The sequence below is a fragment of the Cherax quadricarinatus genome, chromosome 27, assembly GCF_038502225.1.
Source record: "Cherax quadricarinatus isolate ZL_2023a chromosome 27, ASM3850222v1, whole genome shotgun sequence".
Lineage (NCBI taxonomy): Eukaryota > Metazoa > Arthropoda > Malacostraca > Decapoda > Parastacidae > Cherax > Cherax quadricarinatus.
Genome location: NC_091318.1, coordinates 20,070,149 through 20,089,950, shown reverse-complemented (window position 1 = coordinate 20,089,950; position 19,802 = coordinate 20,070,149). Strand labels below are relative to the sequence as shown.

Below are 19,802 nucleotides of genomic sequence, written 5' to 3'. Positions count from 1 at the left end.
TGACCCACTTTTCGCATCCAACCTTTACTTTAATCCACATAATTCTTGAATTTACACATTCATATTCTCTTTTCTCCTTCCATAACTGATCCTTCAACATTACTGCTACCCCTTCCTTTACTCTAACTCTCTCAGATACTCCAGATTTAATCCCATTTATTTCCCCCCACCGAAACTCCCCTACCCCCTTCAGCTTTGTTTCGCTTAGGGCCAGGACATCCAACTTCTTTTCATTCATAACATCAGCAATCATCTGTTTCTTGTCATCCGCACTACATCCACGCACATTTAAGCATCCCAGTTTTATAAAGTTTTTCTTCTCTTTTTTAGTAAATGTCTACAGGAGAAGGGGTTACTAGTCCATTGCTCCCGGCATTTTAGTCGCCTCATACGACACGCATGGCTTACGGAGGAAAGATTCTTTTCCACTTCCCCATGGACAATAGAAGAAATAAAGAAGAACAAGAGCTATTTAGAAAAAGGAGAAAAACCTAGATGTATGTATATATATATGCATGTGCGTGTCTGTGAAGTGTGACCAAAGTGTAAGTAGGAGTAGCAAGATATCCCTGTTATCTAGCGTGTTTATGAGACAGAAAAAGAAACCAGCAATCCTACCATCATGCAAAACAGTTACAGGTTTCTGTTTCACAGTCATCTGGCAGGACGGTAGTACTTCCCTGGGTGGTTGCTGTCTACCAACCTACTACCTGAAGCATATATGTGAACAGTATTTAGATAAAGGTAGGGAAGTTTTTATTGCATTTATGGATTTAGAAAAGGCATATGATAGTGGATAGAGGAGCAATGTGGCAGATGTTGCAAGTATATGGAATAGGTGGTAAGTTATTAAATGCTGTAAAGAGTTTTTATGAGGATAGTGAGGCTCAGGTTAGGGTGTGTAGAAGAGAGGGAGAATACTTCCTGGTAAAAGTAGGTCTTAGACAGGGATGTGTAATGTCACCATGGTTGTTTAATATATTTATAGATGGGGTTGTAAAGGAAGTAAATGCTAGGGTGTTTGGGAGAGGGGTGGGATTAAATTTTGGGGACTCAAATTCAAAATGGGAATTGACACAGTTACTTTTTGCTGATGATACTGTGCTAATGGGAGATTCTAAAGAAAAATTGCAAAGGTTAGTGGATGAGTTTGGGAATGTGTGTAAAGGTAGAAAGTTGAAAGTGAACATAGAAAAGAGTAAGGTGATGAGGGTATCAAATGATTTAGATAAAGAAAAATTGGATATCAAATTGGGGCGGAGTAGTATGGAAGAAGTGAATGTTTTCAGATACTTGGGCGTTGACGTGTTGGCGGATGGATTTATGAAGGATGAGGTTAATCATAGAATTGATGAGGGAAAAAAGGCGAGTGGTGCGTTGAGGTATATGTGGAGTCAAAAAACGTTATCTATGGAGGCAAAGAAGGGAATGTATAAAAGTATAGTAGTACCAACACTCTTATATGGGTGTGAAGCTTGGGTGGTAAATGCAGCAGCGAGGAGATGGTTGGAGGCAGTGGAGATGTCCTGTTTAAGGGCAATGTGTGGTGTAAATATTATGCAAAAAATTCGGAGTGTGGAAATTAGGAAAAGGTGTGGAGTTAATAAAAGTATTAGAGGGCAAAAGAGGGGTTGTTGAGGTGGTTTGGTCATTTAGAGAGAATGGATCAAAGTAGAATGACATGGAAAGCATATAAATCTATAGGGGAAGGAAGGCGGGGTAGGGGTCGTCCTCGAAAGGGTTGGAGAGAGGGGGTAAAGCAAGCGTGCGTGAGCGTGTTAGATAGGAGTGAATGGAGACAAATGGTATTTGGGACCTGACGATCTGTTGGAGTGTGAGCAGGGTAATATTTAGTGAAGGGATTCAGGGAAACCGGTTATTTTCATATAGTCGGACTTGAGTCCTGGAAATGGGAAGTACAGTGGACCCCCGCATAACGATCACCTCCCAATGCGACCAATTATGTAAGTGCGTTTGTACGTGTATGTTTGGGGGTCTGATATGGACTAATCTACTTCTCAATATTCTTTATGGGAACAAATTCGGTCAGTATTGGCACCTGAACATACTTCTGGAATGAAAAAATATCGTTAACCGGGGGTCCACTGTACAATGCCTGCACTTTAAAGGAGGGGTTTGGGATATTGGCAGTTTGGAGGGATATGTTGTGTATCTTTATATGTGTATGCTTCTAAACTGTTGTATTCTGAGCACCTCTGCAAAAACAGTGATAATGTGTGAGTGTGGTGAAAGTGTTGAATGATGAAAGTATTTTCTTTTTGGGGATTTTCTTTCTTTTTTGGGTCACCCTGCCTCGGTGGGAGACGGCCAACTTGTTGAAAAAAAAAATATATATATAAATATATATATAATATTCTCCATTGGGAAGTGGAACAGCATTCTTCCTCCTTAAGCCATGCGTGTTGTAAGAGGCGACTAAAATACCGGGAGCAAGGGGCTAGTAACCTCCTCTCCTGTATATATTAATAAATGTAAAAGGAGAAACTTTTGTTTTTCCTTTTGGAACACCCCACCTCGGTGGGATATCCAACCCTTTCGAGGAAGACCCCTACCCCTCCTTCCTTCCCCTATAGATTTATATGCTTTCCATGTCATTCTACTTTGATCCATTCTCTCTAAATGACCAAACCACCTCAACAACCCCTCTTCTGCCCTCTGACTAATACTTTTATTAACTCCACACCTTCTCCTAATTTCCACACTCCGAATTTTCTGCATAATATTTACACCACACATTGCCCTTAAACAGGACATCTCCACTGCCTCCAACCGTCTCCTCGCTGCTGCATTTACCACCCAAGCTTCACACCCATATAAGAGTGTTGGTACTACTATACTTTCATACATTCCATTCTTTGCCTCCATAGATAACGTTTTTTGACTCCACATATACCTCAACGCACCACTCACCTTTTTTCCCTCATCAATTCTATGATTAACCTCATCCGCCGACACGTCAACTCCCAAGTATCTGAAAACATTCACTTCTTCCATACTCCTCCTCCCCAATTTGATATCCAATTTTTCTTTATCTAAATCATTTGACACCCTCATCACCTTACTCTTTTCTATGTTCACTTTCAACTTTCTACCTTTATACACATTCCCAAAATCATCCACTAACCTTTGCAATTTTTCTTTAGAATCTCCCATAAGCACAGTATCATCAGCAAAAAGTAACTGTGTCAATTCCCATTTTGAATTTGATTCCCCATAATTTAATCCCACCCCTCTCACAAACACCCTAGCATTTACTTCCTTTACAACCCCATCTATAAATATATTAAACAACCATGGTGACATTACACATCCCTGTCTAAGACCTACTTTTACCGGGAAGTATTCTCCCTCTCTTCTACACACCCTAACCTGAGCCTCACTATCCTCATAAAAACTCTTTACAGCATTTAATAACTTACCACCTATTCCATATACTTGCAACATCTGCCACATTGCTCCTCTATCCACTCTATCATATGCCTTTTCTAAATCCATAAATGCAATAAAAACTTCCCTATCTTTATCTAAATACTGTTCATATATATGCTTCAATGTAAACACCTGATCTACACATCCCCTACCCACTCTAAAACCTCCTTGCTCATCCGCAATCCTACATTCTGTCTTACCTCTAATTCTTTCAATTATAACCCTACCGTACACTTTTCCTGGTATACTCAGTAAGCTTATTCCTCTATAATTTTTACAGTCTCTTTTGTCCCCTTTCCCTTTATATAAAGGGACTATACATGCTCTCCGCCAATCCCTAGGTACCTTCCCCTCTTTCATACATTTATTAAACAAAAGTACCAACCACTCTAACACTATATCCCCCCCTGCTTTTAACATTTCTGTCATGATCCCATCAGTTCCAGCTGCTTTACCCCCTTTCATTTTACGTAATGCCTCACGTACCTCCCCCACACTTACATTCTGCTCTTCTTCACTCCTAAAAGATGGTATACCTCCCTGACCAGTGCATGAAATTACTGCCTCTGTTTCTTCCTTAACATTTAAAAGTTCCTCAAAATATTCTCGCCATCTACCCAATACCTCCATCTCCCCATCTACTAACTCCCCTACTCTGTTTTTAACTGACAAATCCATATTTTCCCTAGGCTTTCTTAACTTGTTTAACTCACTCCAAAATTTTTTCTTATTTTCATTAAAATTTCTTGACAGTGCCTCTCCCACTCTATCATCTGCTCTCCTTTTGCACTCTCTCACCACTCTCTTTACCTTTCTTTTACTCTCCATATACTCTGCTCTTCTTATAACACTTCTGCTTTGTAAAAACCTCTCATAAGCTACCTTTTTCTCTTTTATCACACCCTTTACTTCATCATTCCACCAATCACTCCTCTTTCCTCCTGCCCCCACCCTCCTATAACCACAAACTTCTGCCCCACATTCTAATACTGCATTTTTAAAACTATTCCAACCCTCTTCAACCCCCCCACTACTCATCTTTGCACTAGCCCACCTTTCTGCCAATAGTCGCTTATATCTCACCCGAACTTCCTCCTCCCTTAGTTTATACACTTTCACCTCCCTCTTACTTGTTGTTGCCACCTTCCTCTTTTCCCATCTACCTCTTACTCTAACTGTAGCTACAACTAAATAATGATCCGATATATCAGTTGTCCCTCTATAAACATGTACATCCTGGAGCCTACCCATCAACCTTTTATCCACCAATACATAATCCAATAAACTACTTTCATTACGTGCTACATCATACCTTGTATATTTATTTATCCTCTTTTTCATAAAATATGTATTACTTATTACCAAATTTCTTTCTACACATAGCTCAATTAAAGGCTCCCCATTTACATTTACCCCTGGCACCCCAAATTTACCTACTACTCCCTCCATAACATTTTTACCCACTTTAGCATTGAAATCCCCAACCACCATTACTCTCACACTTGATTCAAAACTCCCCACGCATTCACTCAACATTTCCCAAAAATCTCTCTCTCTCCTCTACACTTCTCTCTTCTTCAGGTGCATACACGCTTATTATAACCCACTTTTCATATCCAATCTTTATTTTACTCCACATAATCCTTGAATTAATACATTTATAGTCCCTCTTTTCCTGCCATAGCTTATCCTTCAACATTATTGCTACTCCTTCTTTAGTTCTAACTCTATTTGAAACCCCTGACCTAATCCCATTTATTCCTCTCCACTGAAACTCTCCCACCCCCTTCAGCTTTGTTTCACTTAAAGCCAGGACATCCAGCTTCTTCTCATTCATAACATCCACAATCATCTCTTTCTTATCATCTGCACAACATCCACGCACATTCAGACTTCCCACTTTGACAATTTTCTTCTTCTTATTCTTTTTAGTAATCTTTACAGGAAAAGGGGTTACTAGCCCATTGTTCCCGGCATTTTAGTTGACTTTTACAACACGCATGGCTTACGGAGGAAAGATTCTTATTCCACTTCCCCATGGATATAAAAGGAAAATTAATAAGACCAAGAACTATTAAGATAAAATCAAAGAAAACTCAGGTGAGTGTGTATAAATAAATGTGTACATGTATGTGTAGTGTGACCTAAGTGTAGGTAGAAGTAGCAAGACATGCCTGTAATCTTGCATATTTATGAGACAGACAAAAGACATCAGCAATCCTACCATCATGTAAAACAATCACAGGCTTCGTTTTACACTCACTTGGCAGGACGGTAGTACCTCCCTGGGTGGTTGCTGTCTACCAACCTACTACCTATACAGGCATATATATATATATATATATATATATATATATATATATGTACAGGCATATATATATACACACATCCCTCTGGGTTTTCTTCTATTTTCTTTCTAGTTCTTATTCTTGTTTATTTCCTCTTAGAATTCTTCCTCCGTAAGCCATGCGTGTTGTAAGAGGCGACTAAAATGCAGGGAGCAAGGGGCTAGTAACCTCTTCTCCTGTATATATTACTAAATGTAAAAGGAGAAACTTTCGTTTTTCCTTTTGGGCCACCCTGCCTTGGTGGGATACGGCCGATGTGTTGAAAGAAAGATACTGTATATATATATATCCTAGCTAGTAGGTTGGTAGACAGCAACTGCCCAGGGAGGTACTACCGTCCTGCCAAGTGAGTGTAAAACGAAAGCCTGTAATTGTTTTACATAATGGTAGGATTGCTGGTGTCCTTTTTTTCTGTCTCAAAAACATGCAAGATTTCAGGTACGTCTTGCTACTTCTACTTACACTTAGGTCATGTTACACATACATGTACAAGCATATATATACACACACCCCTCTGGGTTTTCTGTTATTTTGTTTCTAGTTCTTGTTTATTTCCTCTTATCTCCATGGGGAAGTGGAACAAAATTCTTCCTTCGTAAGCCATGCGTGTTGTAAAGAGGCAACTAAAATGCCGGGAGCAAGGGGCTAGTAACCCCTTCTCCTGTATAAATTACTAAATTTAAAAAGAGAAACTTTTTTTGGGCCACCCCACCTCGGTAGGATACGGCTGGTACGTTGAAAGAAGAAGAATATATATATTGCAAGTCCTCAGTATAACAGACTTCAGACACAAGGGACAAAATTCACTAGGTAAATTTTTTTTTTTTTAACTAATTTATTTTCAATCCTTATTGTGGAATATCAGTAAATTGTGCATACAGACAGGAGGGCCACAACATATAAATTGCAACCCTGGTTTTTTCAACTTGCCAACAAAGTAATGATTATGTTTCATATATGTACAAACAGCTCCTCTGCAGTTGTAAAACTTAATCTGTTCCCAAGTGCCCAATTTGCATAAGTATAACTTTGGTCATTTGCATACTGAGGACCTCCTATATTAGATTTTGAAGCTTAGATATGAAATTTTATACCATGTACAAAATAATGTTTATCTCTATGAAAATTAATCATATACAAAACTAAATGTGAAAAGCAAACAAATATTATATTCAAGGAAAACAAATTATAAAATTTATAAAATATTCAATAAATATGACGGGCACCAGATACTGTGTGATTTTAGAAAACTCAAATGCATTTTGTGCAATATATATATACAGTGGACCCCCGCTTTACGATCAGCTCCCAATGCGACCAATTATGTAAGTGTATTTATGTAAGTGCATTTGTACGTGTATGTTTGGGGGTCTGAAATGGACTAATCTAATTCACAATATTCCTTATGGGAACAAATTCGTTCAGTAATGGCACCTGAGCATACTTCTGGAATGAAATAATATCGTAAACTAGGGGTCCACTGTTTATATATATATATACATGAAACATACACCATCACTAAAGTGTCTTATTACTCACTGTTGTGAATCATTAATTTTAGATAACTGGAAAATACTGCATACACACTTCAAAACTTAACATCAGTTCATCACTGATGTATTTTGCTCAAACTACACACATGTAAGGAAGCCACGCTGAATTAGGGCTCTATTTTTGGGATGCGATTCTTCGAGGCATCACTGATGATGTCACCACAAGAGATCTCAGGAAAAGCTCCAGAACACTTTCTTTCCCCAGGTTTGGGTTTATTCAAGAAAACTCTGATGAGAGTGTCACACAAGTTCTCAGGAGGTCATCAATCTTTTCTTGCTCCAAGTTCTCTCCTGCAACAAGAATCAGTCTTCAGTCAGATCAGCACAGGCTTAATAAAAAGAAATTTTAAAACATGCAGTGAACTGGGACCAGATCATCATCTAGCACTCTACACAAAAAGTTACTATATTAGCCCAGAGATATAATTATCCTCGAAAGTAATGTCCATCTACACGTAAGCAATATTCAAACAAAAATAAAATCGCATTGATAAAATGTGCTTTAACTATTTACTAGGAAAGAATAAACAATATTATTTGCAAACATCATTCTAAGAGTGTGCCTTGAATTCTCTTGATTCAAGGAATTAGACGCCTACTCTCTTCCTCAAATCAAATCTGATTACCTTCCATTCTTCGGGCACTGTATGGCCTCTAAGAGTGGCACATTCTCATTGATGTAATAGTAATACTAGCCTGAAAATATATGGAATATGTACAGTAAATTGCTGTAAGGGCTATACATGTGAACTATGAAACAATATTGTATTAATATTTTATAGGGTGTACTGACAAAAAATAAAAAGAATCTAGTCCTACACATAAAATTTTAAATTACCACTAGCTGGCTACAAGGCTGAACACGAGTGTAAGATACTAATGTATCCCTTTTTAAATGATTTAGCAAGAGTAATGTTGAGATATTGTTGCCAAACTTTCCAACCTGAATATATTCAGTGAACAATGACTACATCAGCTTCATGTATGGTCTCTAACTCAATACTTTGGGTAACTAACCCAATGCAGGTATGGTGCTCTCCTAGTAAGTACTAGACTCCTAGGGAAGTTGAGTTGTTCCACTGTAGTCAGAGGTTCCTCACATACAATATCACTCAACTGCTTTGTTTTTGTGACAGCACATGATGAGGCAAAAAGAAGAAAGTTCAAATGTAGCCGAGACTATTAGTCTGAGTTACACGACCATATCTAGTACCACTCACAGCAGTGGTCAAAGACTCTGTACACTCTGAAGCTCTTTCCAATTTTGCTGTTAGCATATGTCACAAAATTTACTACCAGGTCTTTTATATTGCTCTTACTTGGTCAGTGATGTAGCCAAACAATGGCACTATACACAAATAACCTGCACATAGGAGAAAGAAACATGATGACATTTCAATCCCACTTGGACCACTTGTGTGTTCGTCACGGTATTGTGCCTTTTTAAACAATCACATCCATGACAATGTCATCAGGCTGCCCAGTTGTATGGGTCGACTGCTCATTTTTTCTTCTATTTACTTTGCTTTAGCAATTCATGTACATCTCTCTCTTCTCTTTTGTCAGAGGTTGAAACTGATGCTTATTCACAGTCAATATGCTCTTTACATTAACATCATGAAAGCTGATAAACCTGGAGAAGAGAAACATACTAATTTGCTATTAAAATGTTTCTACCAGTCTGCTGAAACAATTACATAACATTAAACCTTTAAAGTGGGGTACCTTGATACTAGGAAGGGCTCTTTATCCAAGCCCTTAATGTGGGTGCCTTGATACTGGGGAAGGGCTCTTTATCCAAGGAATTTGGACCATCAAACTTGGTGATTAACACCGACAAATATGTAATTATAAAGACATCTGTCTTGATAATTGCATATGACCTTGTAAATGAGTAATTTGAGGCTGTCTACCTTTTAGGTCAAACTTAATTGCTTCCCATTCCCCAGACTCTCTATGGCACTCAGAGGTTCAGCAGCCCACCTTAGATATAATAATGATATGCACCGGTTAATGTCTGCAGTTCATGTTATTCCATTCATTCTTAGTTGTGTGAGCACAAAATGATAATCCTTCCTTCCCATTCTCCTGCTAAACAAAAAAGAATGGGTTCTAAAACTTGCCAGAAGGTGCTACTAACAATATCAATTAATATCATCAATTATAATTACAATACTCCTCACCTATAAGAACAAATTTGCAGGTTCTGGGTGAATCTATTTCCCAATAACCAATTGGTTCAAGTTCATACAGCTGTTGCACCACTTGAAGCATGAAGCGTTGACTTTCTGCGATCATAGACACTATACCCTAGAAAATATATATAATGTACATGAAATTTGTAAGCATATTAACTACTGGAAAAACTTACCTTGTGCATTCCTCATCACTGAGGCATGCACAAGGTGTGAGCAAGGTTTTAAATTGATGTCCTATAGTCAAAGTCAAATATCAACGTTAACTCTGGGTGCATGATCTGTTCTAATTACATAGTATCCAGTTCCACAGTTATAATTGTATTTACTGGGATGTACCAAGTCAATAGCAGTTACACAGCACCCAGAAAATCAGAGGTAATTGCTTTGATCCAAGGAAAGGGAGGGTAACTCCATTCCTCTGATCAAGAGCCTCAACCAATGTAAAATATATGTACTATTTGAAAAGAATATATCATTTAAAATCTGTCCTAACATATGGATGTATTTTATTTACTAAAAGAAGAAATTATGATTATAAAATAAATGCAGTTTTTATTAGAACAAAAGAATATAGTGTTAGGAATACTTTCAGCCATATCTGAGACACTCAGTGGCCACTTCATTGCGTACACCTGTATACCTGCTAGTGAAGGCAAATATCTAATTAGCCAAACAGGTGGCACCACCTCAATGCCTAAAAAGTTTAATTGTTGTTCAGATTGAACATCAGAATGGGGAAGAAATATGATCTAAGTGACTTGACCATGGAATGGTTTTTATTACCAGATGGAGTACTTTGAGTATTTCAGAATATGCCGAGCTCCTGAGATTTTCATGCACACCAGCAGTTCTGTGGGCAAAAATGTTTTGATAATGAGAGAGGTCAGAGGAGCATGGCCAGACTGGTTCAGGCTAAAAGGAAGATGACAATAATTCAAATAACAACACATTACAACAGTGGCATGTAAAAGAGCAGTTATGAACATAGAACATGTGAAACCTTGAGGTGGATGGGCTACAGCAACAGAAGATCACACCTAGGTTCCACTCCTGTCAGCTAAGAACAGGAAACTTAGGCTACAGTGGGTACAGGCTCACCAAAACTGGACAGCTGGCGATTGAAAAAATGTTGCCTGGTCTGATGAACTGTGATTTCTGTTGCAACATGCAGATGGTAGGGTCAGAATTTTGCATGAACCTATGGGATGTGGTGGAACAGGAGAGTCACAGATTGAATGTGCAGCTGACAAATCTGCAGCAACTGCATGATGATATCATGTCGACATGGACCAGGATCTCTAAGGAATGTTTTCCAGCACTTTGCTGAATCCATGCCACAAAAAATTTGAGCTGTTCTGGGGGCCAAAAAAAGACCCTAACCAGTACAAGAAGGGTGTACTGTATAAAATGGCCACTGAGTGTATGTCAATATAGAGTAATATAAAATGTTATACATAAATTCAACAAATTATTTTTTAATCTATACAACATACTGTATTTCTATTTTTAAGGAAAGTACTCGAGAACAAACCAAGGTGATGTACGACAGGGTGACAGCATTAAATACATGATATGAATAGCTGACTTGTATGAACATTGAAATTACAAATGCAAATTTTTAAAATACTGCATTGGTTGAACCTGTATAGGCCATACTATTCTAAATGTAAACCTAACCATATGTCTTTCCAATTAATACCTTCCTTTCCAGTTTTCTCAACTGTTCCTCTTACCTTCATTCTGTATATGTTGACAGGTTCTCCTGCAGAGTTAGTAAGAGAACGATCCCATAAGAGCACATCAATAAAGTAGTCCATGCTTGATGGGGACATGCTTCCTTCAACCTCAACTGTCACAGTCTGAACACGCTGCAGTGGTAAATGTTATTTTGCTAGGTTGAAATCATGACTATACAGTAAATTCTCATTTTGATGGACTAATAGGGAGGAGCAAGTGTTTGATAATGGTGATTATTATGCTTAGAGATGAAACTGTTTTGCCTTGACCATAAAAATGATGGACAACTCTGTAAACAATGAATTTTGGTCGTTGTTTCAGAATAAAATGACCCATCAGTTTTTGTCTCGTATTTCTGAAAATCCATTAAATCAAGCATTTGCAAGCTGCATTTCATCTGTATGCTTAAATAAACAATACCTTCATTCCTGAAACATGAATTAAAGTGACCGTAATTCTGGGTATATAAACTAAGATACACATACTTTTTGTTCACTATATACTGAGATACCACAGGGAAGTGGAGAAGAATCCTTCCTCTGTAAGCCATACGTGTCATATGAGGCGACTAAAATGCTGGGAGCAAGGGGCTAGTAACCCCTTCTCCTGTATAAATTATTATTTTTGGGTCATCCTGCCTCAGTGGGAGATGGCCGGTATATTGGAGAAAAAAGTGAGATACACTTCAGTGTATATACAGTGTGCATACCCCATTGAGTGGTAAATGTATGTTGGATACAAAACTTTATTAAAATGTAAACAGTCTAATCTATCAAAAATGCAATAATGGCAGACTGTATTACAGGATGTATTACATAATAATTATTATTATTATTACATCAATGGTTAGTGCTAAACTCATAGGGGTCATAAAATGCCTTGGGGATTGAAAGGCATTCAGGTTCTATTTAAGGAATTGAAGCACTGTGAAAATTTCTTGGATTAAGAACCCCTCACCAGTATCAAGGAGAGGTGCCTTGTGCTGATGAAAAGTTCTCGATGCAAGCCCTCTGAGCTACTACGCCCAGGATCAAGAGCCTGTTTGCCTCCCATTTCCCAGGCACTGAAAGACTCCTATGGGTGTAGCACTTTCCCATAATAAATGATAAGTGTTAAAACCATAGAGGCCATAGAGCACCTGGGAAACGGGAGAGGGAAAGTTAGTTAGATCAAGAGTCCTTCAGTAGAATCAAGACAAACCCACTTTATGGGTGAAAGCCTGCCATGAGTAGAGGTAGAGTGGCATGAACTCACCTGGTCTAGATGTGATGCACCATCAAAAAACCTTGTTGACAGGGATCGCTCAAACAAGTCATTATCAAACTTGTCATAGGCATGCAGATCTAGCAGCTTGTTCAGGTCAATTCTGAAACACACATAATGTTAGCTCTCAATATAATGCAGTATGACGCAACAATGAAAAAGCCTAGAGGAAGTGGAGATGTCATGTCTAAGGGTAATGTGTGGTGTAAATATTATGCAGAGAATTCATAGTATGGAAATTAGGAGATGTAGAGTTACTATAAGTATTAGTCAGAGGGCTGAAGAGGGTCTTTTGAGATGGTTTGGTCATTTAAAGAGAATGGAACAAAGTAGAATGACTTGGAGAGTGTATAAATATGTATAAATTTGTAGGGAAAGGAAGGCGGGGTAGAGGTCAGCCCCAAAAAGGTTGGACGGAGGGGGTAAAGGAGGTTTCGTGGGCGAGGAGCTTGGACGTCCATCAAGCGTGTGTGATCATGTTAGATAGGGGTGAATGGAGGCTAATGGTTTTGGGGACCTAACGAGCTGTTGGAGTGTGAGCAGGGTAATGTTTTGTGAAGGGATTCAGGGAAAATGGTTAGAGTCCTGGAAATGAGAAGTACAACACTTGCAATTTAAAGGGGGAGGGGGTTTGTGATATTGGTAGTTTGGAGGGACATTTAAGCTGTCGTATCTGGGTGCCTCTGCAAAGACTGATTATGAGTGATGGTGAAAGTGTTGAATGATTAATAAAGTTTTTCTTTCTTTTTGGGTCACCCTGCCTTGGTGGGAAACGGCCTATGTGTTAAAAAAATTATATATATATATATATATATATATATAAATATATATATATATATATATATATATATATATATATATATGCGTGTGTGTGTGTGCGCGCGCCATACCGAATAGGTAAAATTGGTCATTAGCATGAACTCATTTAAAATTAAGTCCTTTCTAAAATTTTCTCCTATACATTTAGAGACATTTTTTTTCCTTTATGTTAATGTAAAAATTAATAATTTTATACCAAAAGAACCTTAGAAAACTTACCTAACCTTATTATAACAAGTGCAATTTAATTTAGCCTAATCCAACTAAGTATATTTTAGATAAACTTACAAAAAATAATAAACAAAAATTATTCTGAACCTAACGAAATCAATTTTATTTCATTGCAATTTTTGCGAAATTATTGCATACACAAATTTTCGCTTGCCTTATTAGGGAAGAAAAGCATTGCTATTTAAGCCAAAATCGCAAGTTTTACCTATTCGCAAGACATATATATATATATTTCAACACTGGCTGTATCCCACCGAGGCGGGGTGGCCCAAAAGGAAAAACAAGTGTTTCTCCTTTTACATTTAGCAATATATAGAGGAGAAGGAGTTACTAGCCCCTTGCTCCCGGCATTTTAGTCGCCTCTTACAACACGCATGGCTTACGGAGGAAGAATTCTGTTCCACTTCCCCATGGAGGTAAGAGGAAATAAACAAGAACAAGAACTAGAAAAAAAAATAGAAGAAAACCCAGAGGAGTGTGTATATATATATGCTTGTACATGTACGTGTAGTGTGACCTAAGTGTAAGTAGAAGTAGCAAGACGTACCTGAAATCTTACATGTGTATGAGACAGAAAATAAAGACACCAGCAAGCCTACCATCATGTAAAACAATTACAGGCTTTCGTTTTACACTCGCTTGGCAGGACGGTAGTACCTCCCTGGGCAATTACTATCTACCAACCTATATATACATATACACGTGTTAATCTCAGACCAGAGGAGACTCGAACTTACGAGTCTTGGGGAAAAAAGTACAGTACTATACATGTCATGCCACACTGGTCAATACTTTGGCGCCCAGCCAAGGTAGGCGTTGGAATCAACCACAGGCAAATAAGTTTTTCATCTTAAGTATGCACCGATCAACGGAACACACACTATACTCTGATACAATAACCTGTTAACCTCCAGACATGAACTTCCTTCTTTCCAAAGCTGCCTCAATACACCACCTAACTTTTTTACCTTTATCTATTCTATGGTTCATCTTGTCTTTCACACTCACTCCTTGCTCTCCCATCTGTCCCCTTCATCTCCCCTCTCACCCCTTAGTCTCCCATCTCACCCACTAAGTTCTTTCCTCTGCCTTCATTTTCTCCCCCTTCCCTCCCCCCTAGGCCTCCCCAATCACCCCATAGGGGCTCCCTATTATCCCTTGGGTTTACCCCTCGCTCCAGCAGCAGTAGCAACAGCCAAAGCAGCTGCAGCCACAGCCGCCGCGGCAACAGCAGCAGCAGCCATCACCTCCTCCTCCTCCTCCTCGTGGTAACAAATGTGATCATCCTCGCTGGACCGTGGACTCTCCATCTCTTCCAAGGAACTCTGGTAAATTCAATCACGCCAGCCGCAAGGCCCGGTCACGAGGGCTGGTGGCAGAGCTGGTGGTTGGGCGGCTGGGCCATAGGACTGAAAGGCAGATCAGGTCAGACCTCACCCTCATATGGCCTCACCCTACTGCTCAAAATATCACTTGTAACATTACCGGCTCTCCTCCGCCCTAAACCCACACACCTGCTCTCCTCCGCCCTAAACCCACACATCTGCTCTCCTCCGCCCTAAACCCACACACCTGCTCTCCTCTGCCCTAAACCCACACACCTGCTCTCCTCTGCCCTAAACCCACACACCTGCTCTCCTCCGCCCTAAACCCACACACCTGCTCTCCTCTGCCCTAAACCCACACACCCCTGCTCCCCCTCCACACACACCTGCTCCCCCTCCACACACACCTGTTCCTCTCCACACACACCTGCTCCCTCTCCACACACCTGCTCCCCCTCCACACACGCCTTCTCCCCCTCCATACACCTGCTCCCTCTCCACACACACCTGTTCCCTCTCCACACACACCTGCTCCCTCTCCACACACCTGCTCCCCCTCCACGCACACCTGCTCCCCCTCCACGCACACCTGCTCCCCCTCCACACACACCTGCTCCCTCTCCACACACACCTGCTCCCCCTCCACACACCTGCTCCCTCTCCACACACCAGCTCCCCCTCCACACACACCTGCTCCCTCTCCACACACCTGCTCCCTCTCCCCACACACCTGCTCGCCCTCCACACACACCTGCTCCCTCTCCACACACCTGCTCCCCCTCCACACACACCTGCTCCCTCTCCACACACACCTGCTCCCTCTCCACACACCTGCTCCCCTCCACACAAACCTGCTTCCCCCTTCACACACACACACACCTGCTCCCCTCCACACACACCTGCTCCCCTCCACACACACCTGCTCCCCTCCACACACACCTGCTCCCCTCCACACACACCTGCTCCCCCTCCACACACACACATGTTCCCCTCCACATATACCTGCTCCCCTTTCACACACACCTGCTCCCCTTTCACACACAACTGCTCCCCTCCACACACACACACACATACAACAGGCCTAGTGCCTAATCGACATGTGCCTAGGACAAAAATGGTAACTAACCGTACATGTATGTAACCACAGAATTAATGGACAAATCTAGAAATCCCCCAAACCTATACACAACTGTAGACAATCGTAACTTCCTTTCTTCATCCCCCCCCCTCTCTCTCTCTCTCTCCCTGCTTGTTCCCCTTCAGCCTCCCCTCTTCATCACACCCCTGAGTGAGGGATGACAAGAACGTCACACCAGACTTTCTTATATATGTAAATATGATTGTTGTGGGGAGGGCAGTGGTCATATCTGTCACCTAGTGTGAGGCTTGCTGCCACCTGGCAGGTGCAGGAGACACCATCTTCACCTGCTCTCTCATCTAGTACATGGGGCAAATACAACAATAATAGCAATACTCCTCTGCATGCAAAAATCTACACGAGTAACAAACAAGAGGCAAGTGTGTGTGTGTGTGTGTGTGTGTGTGTGTGTGTGTGTGTGTGTTTGTGTGTGTGTGTGTCTGTGTGTGTGTGTGTGTGTGTGTGTGTGTGTGTGTACTCGCCTATATGTAGTCACTTATATGTGGTTGCAGGGGTCGAGTTATAACTCCTGGCCCCGCCTCTTCACTGGTTGATACTGAGTCACTCTCTCCCTGCTCCATGAGCTTTATCATACCTCTTCTTAAACCTATGTATGGAATTTGCCTCCACTGCTTCACTCTCCAGATTATTCCACTTCCTGACAACTCTAAGGCTAAAGAAATACTTCCTACCATCCTTATGACTCATCTGGGTTTTCAGCTTCCAATTGTGGCCCTTTGTTCCTGTATCCCATCTCCGAAACATTCGAGCCCTGTCCACCTTGTCAATTTCTCTCAGTATTTTATACGTCGTTTTCATGTCCCCCCTATCCCTCCTATAATCTAATGTTATTAGGTTGAGTTCCCTCAACCTCTCCTCGTAAGACATACTCTTCAGTTTCGGGACTAATCTTGTTGCAAACTTTTACACTTTATCCAATTTCCTGACGTGTTTGAGTAAGTGTGGGTTCCATACTGGCACTGCATACTCCAGTATGGGTCTGACGTACACGGTGTACAATGTCGTGAATTATTCCTTACTCAGATGTCGAAATGCTATTCTCAGGTTTGCCAAGCGCCCATATGCTGCAGCAGTTATTTGATTGATGTGTGCCTCAGGGAACATGTTCGTTATAATGCTTACCCCAAGATCCGTTTCTTTAAGTGACGTTTGCAGCCTTTGATCCCCTAACCTATACCCCGTCTGCGGTCTTCTTTGTCCTTCCCCAAGCTTCATGACTTTGCACTTACTGAGATTAAATTCCAGAAGCCATTTGTTGGACCAGACTTGTAGTCTGTCCCGATTCCCTTGTAATCTTAGCGGATCCTCGCCCGATTGTATTCTCATCAGTTTCACATCATCAGCGAACAGCGACACTTCTGAATCTATTCCTTTCATCATGGCATGTGTGTCATGTAGTATTCCTTCCATTATGACATGTCGTGTGTGTGTGTGTGTGTGTGTGTGTGTGTGTGTGTGTGTGTGTGTGTGTGTGTGTGTGTGTGTGTGTGTGTGTGTGTAAAAGCGCGAGTACTAGATGGTTACTTATGAATATAATGTAAGATATACCTGTAATTGTTTTACATGGTGGCAGGATTGCTGGTGTCTTTTTGCTGTCTCATAAACATGTGGGACACTAGGTATATCTTGCTACTTCTTACACTCAGATCACACTACACATGCAAGTACACACACACATACACACACCCATCTATTTTCTTAATAGTTCTTGTTCTTCTTTATTTCCTCTGATCTCCATGCGTGTCGTAAGAGGCAACTAAAATGCCGGGAGCAAGGGGCTAGTAACCCCTTCTCCTGTATAAATTACTAAATTTAAAAAGAAAAACTTTCATTCTCTTTTTAAGTCTTTAGGTCACCTTGCCTTAGTGGGATACCGCCGGTGTGTTAAAAAAGTAAGACATCCCACCCTGTGGTGTCCTCTGGTGGAGGCAGCCGCGAGATGGGGGTACATACGTGCACCTCCTTATGGGGGACGTTCACCTTCGGAACTCCCTCCAGGTATACTCGTTACCCCCCATAGGTACGTACCGGCACCCCCTTGTACCTCCCTGGGGCTACAAACTGGCACCCCCTCTTATATCCCCTTGGGGGTACTTAGTGGTACCTCTCTTATATCCCCTTGGGGGTACTTAGTGGTACCTCTCATATCCCCTTGGGGGTACGTACTGGCACCACTCTTACAGCCCCTTGGGTGTATATACTGGCACCCCCCTCTTACACCCTCCTCGAGGTACATATCAACCCCCCCCTTATACCCCGCTGTGGGTACGTACCTGCACCTCTGTGTGTAGACCATGTGTGCCGAGCCGTTGATAGTACTGTGAGAGACATCATAAATTAGTCCAATACAAAAGTAATTTACAAAAGTATCAAGAGAGGTGAGACTGTCTCACATTAAAGGTTAAAACAAGAGATAGAAAAGCTAAATGAGATTATAAATTAAAGTTGCTACAGATTAAGAGACAAATCTGAAAGGTCCCCCCCCCCCCGGGACTATATAAAACAGAGATGAGAGAAGAGTTATGTTTACTTAATAATAACTCTAGACAGCTTACCGAGAAATGAAATGTATTGGAGTTTTTAAAGTTATTTCCTCTCGGTCTTCACTCAGGAAGACACAAACAATATCTCAGTATTTACTGTTATAGTGAACCTGAGGGTAAAAAAAATAATGTAATATCACAGTCATTTGGAATGTGGTTAAGTCAACAAGTTGACTGATTAAAACTAAGTTCTGAGGCCACGATGACCTTACCAAGGATTCCTAGTGATTAAAACTAAGTTCTGAGGCCACGATGACCTTACCAAGGATTCCTAGTGATTAAAACTAAGTTCTGAGGCCACGATGACCTTTCCAAGGATTCCTAGTGATTAAAACTAAGTTCTGAGGCCACGATGACCTTACCAAGGATTCCTAGTGATTAAAACTAAGTTCTGAGGCCACGATGACCTTTCCAAGGATTCCTAGTGATTAAAACTAAGTTCTGAGGCCACGATGACCTTTCCAAGGATTCCTAGTGATTAAAACTAAGTTCTGAGGCCACGATGACCTTTCCAAGGATTCCTAGTGATTAAAACTAAGTTCTGAGGCCAGGATGACTTTACCAAGGATTCCTAGTGATTAAAACTAAGTTCTGAGACCACGATGACCTTACCAAGGATTCCTAGTGATTAAAACTAAGTTCTGAGGCCACGATGACCTTACCAAGGATTCCTAATGATTAAAACTAAGTTCTGAGGCCACGATGACCTTACCAAGGATTCCTAGTGATTAAAACTAAGTTCTGAGGCCACGATGACCTTTCCAAGGATTCCTAGAGAGTGCAAGGTGCGACTTAGTGGATCACTTACTAGCCTTTTTTATTTATCACTTCAAACAAGTATAGTGTCAGAGAGGTGGAATATGGCACACAAATAACCTGCACGTACCAGACTGAAACCCTTGGATAACATAATTCCTGTTTTAAAATCAGGGGATAAATCATTCCCATCAAATTACAGCCCAATAAGTCTCACCTCAACTGTTAACAAATTATTAGTTACATTAATTATAGGTGAATTAATAGGAAGCCACCTTGATAAGCAAAATTTGATTCATAATACTCAGCACAGTTTCACAAGGGGCTGTTCCTGCCTAATTTACCGACTCTCTTCAGTAAAGCATTTGAAGCAATGGATCATGCTAAAGAACACGTTATTGTTTATTTTGATTTGAGTAA

The 19,802-nt window shown here is 40.6% G+C and overlaps 1 protein-coding gene across 7 annotated transcripts in view; it reads right to left on the bottom strand.

The window, feature by feature from the left end:
- Positions 1-6,613: 6,613 nt before the first annotated feature.
- LOC128691176 (zinc-regulated GTPase metalloprotein activator 1) overlaps positions 6,614-19,802 on the bottom strand; it is a 115,337-nt gene continuing 102,148 nt past the window's right edge. For all 7 annotated transcript variants that reach the window (XM_053780024.2, XM_053780025.2, XM_070089091.1 and 4 more), the window contains 5 exons: positions 18,357-18,401; positions 12,541-12,652; positions 11,283-11,417; positions 9,535-9,661; positions 6,614-7,642 (listed from right to left, as the gene is read on the bottom strand). In XM_053780024.2, coding sequence (XP_053635999.1) covers positions 7,569-7,642; positions 9,535-9,661; positions 11,283-11,417; positions 12,541-12,652; positions 18,357-18,401 — 493 coding nt within the window. In that variant the 3' untranslated portion in view covers positions 6,614-7,568. The remainder of the gene's footprint in view (positions 7,643-9,534; positions 9,662-11,282; positions 11,418-12,540; positions 12,653-18,356; positions 18,402-19,802) is intronic.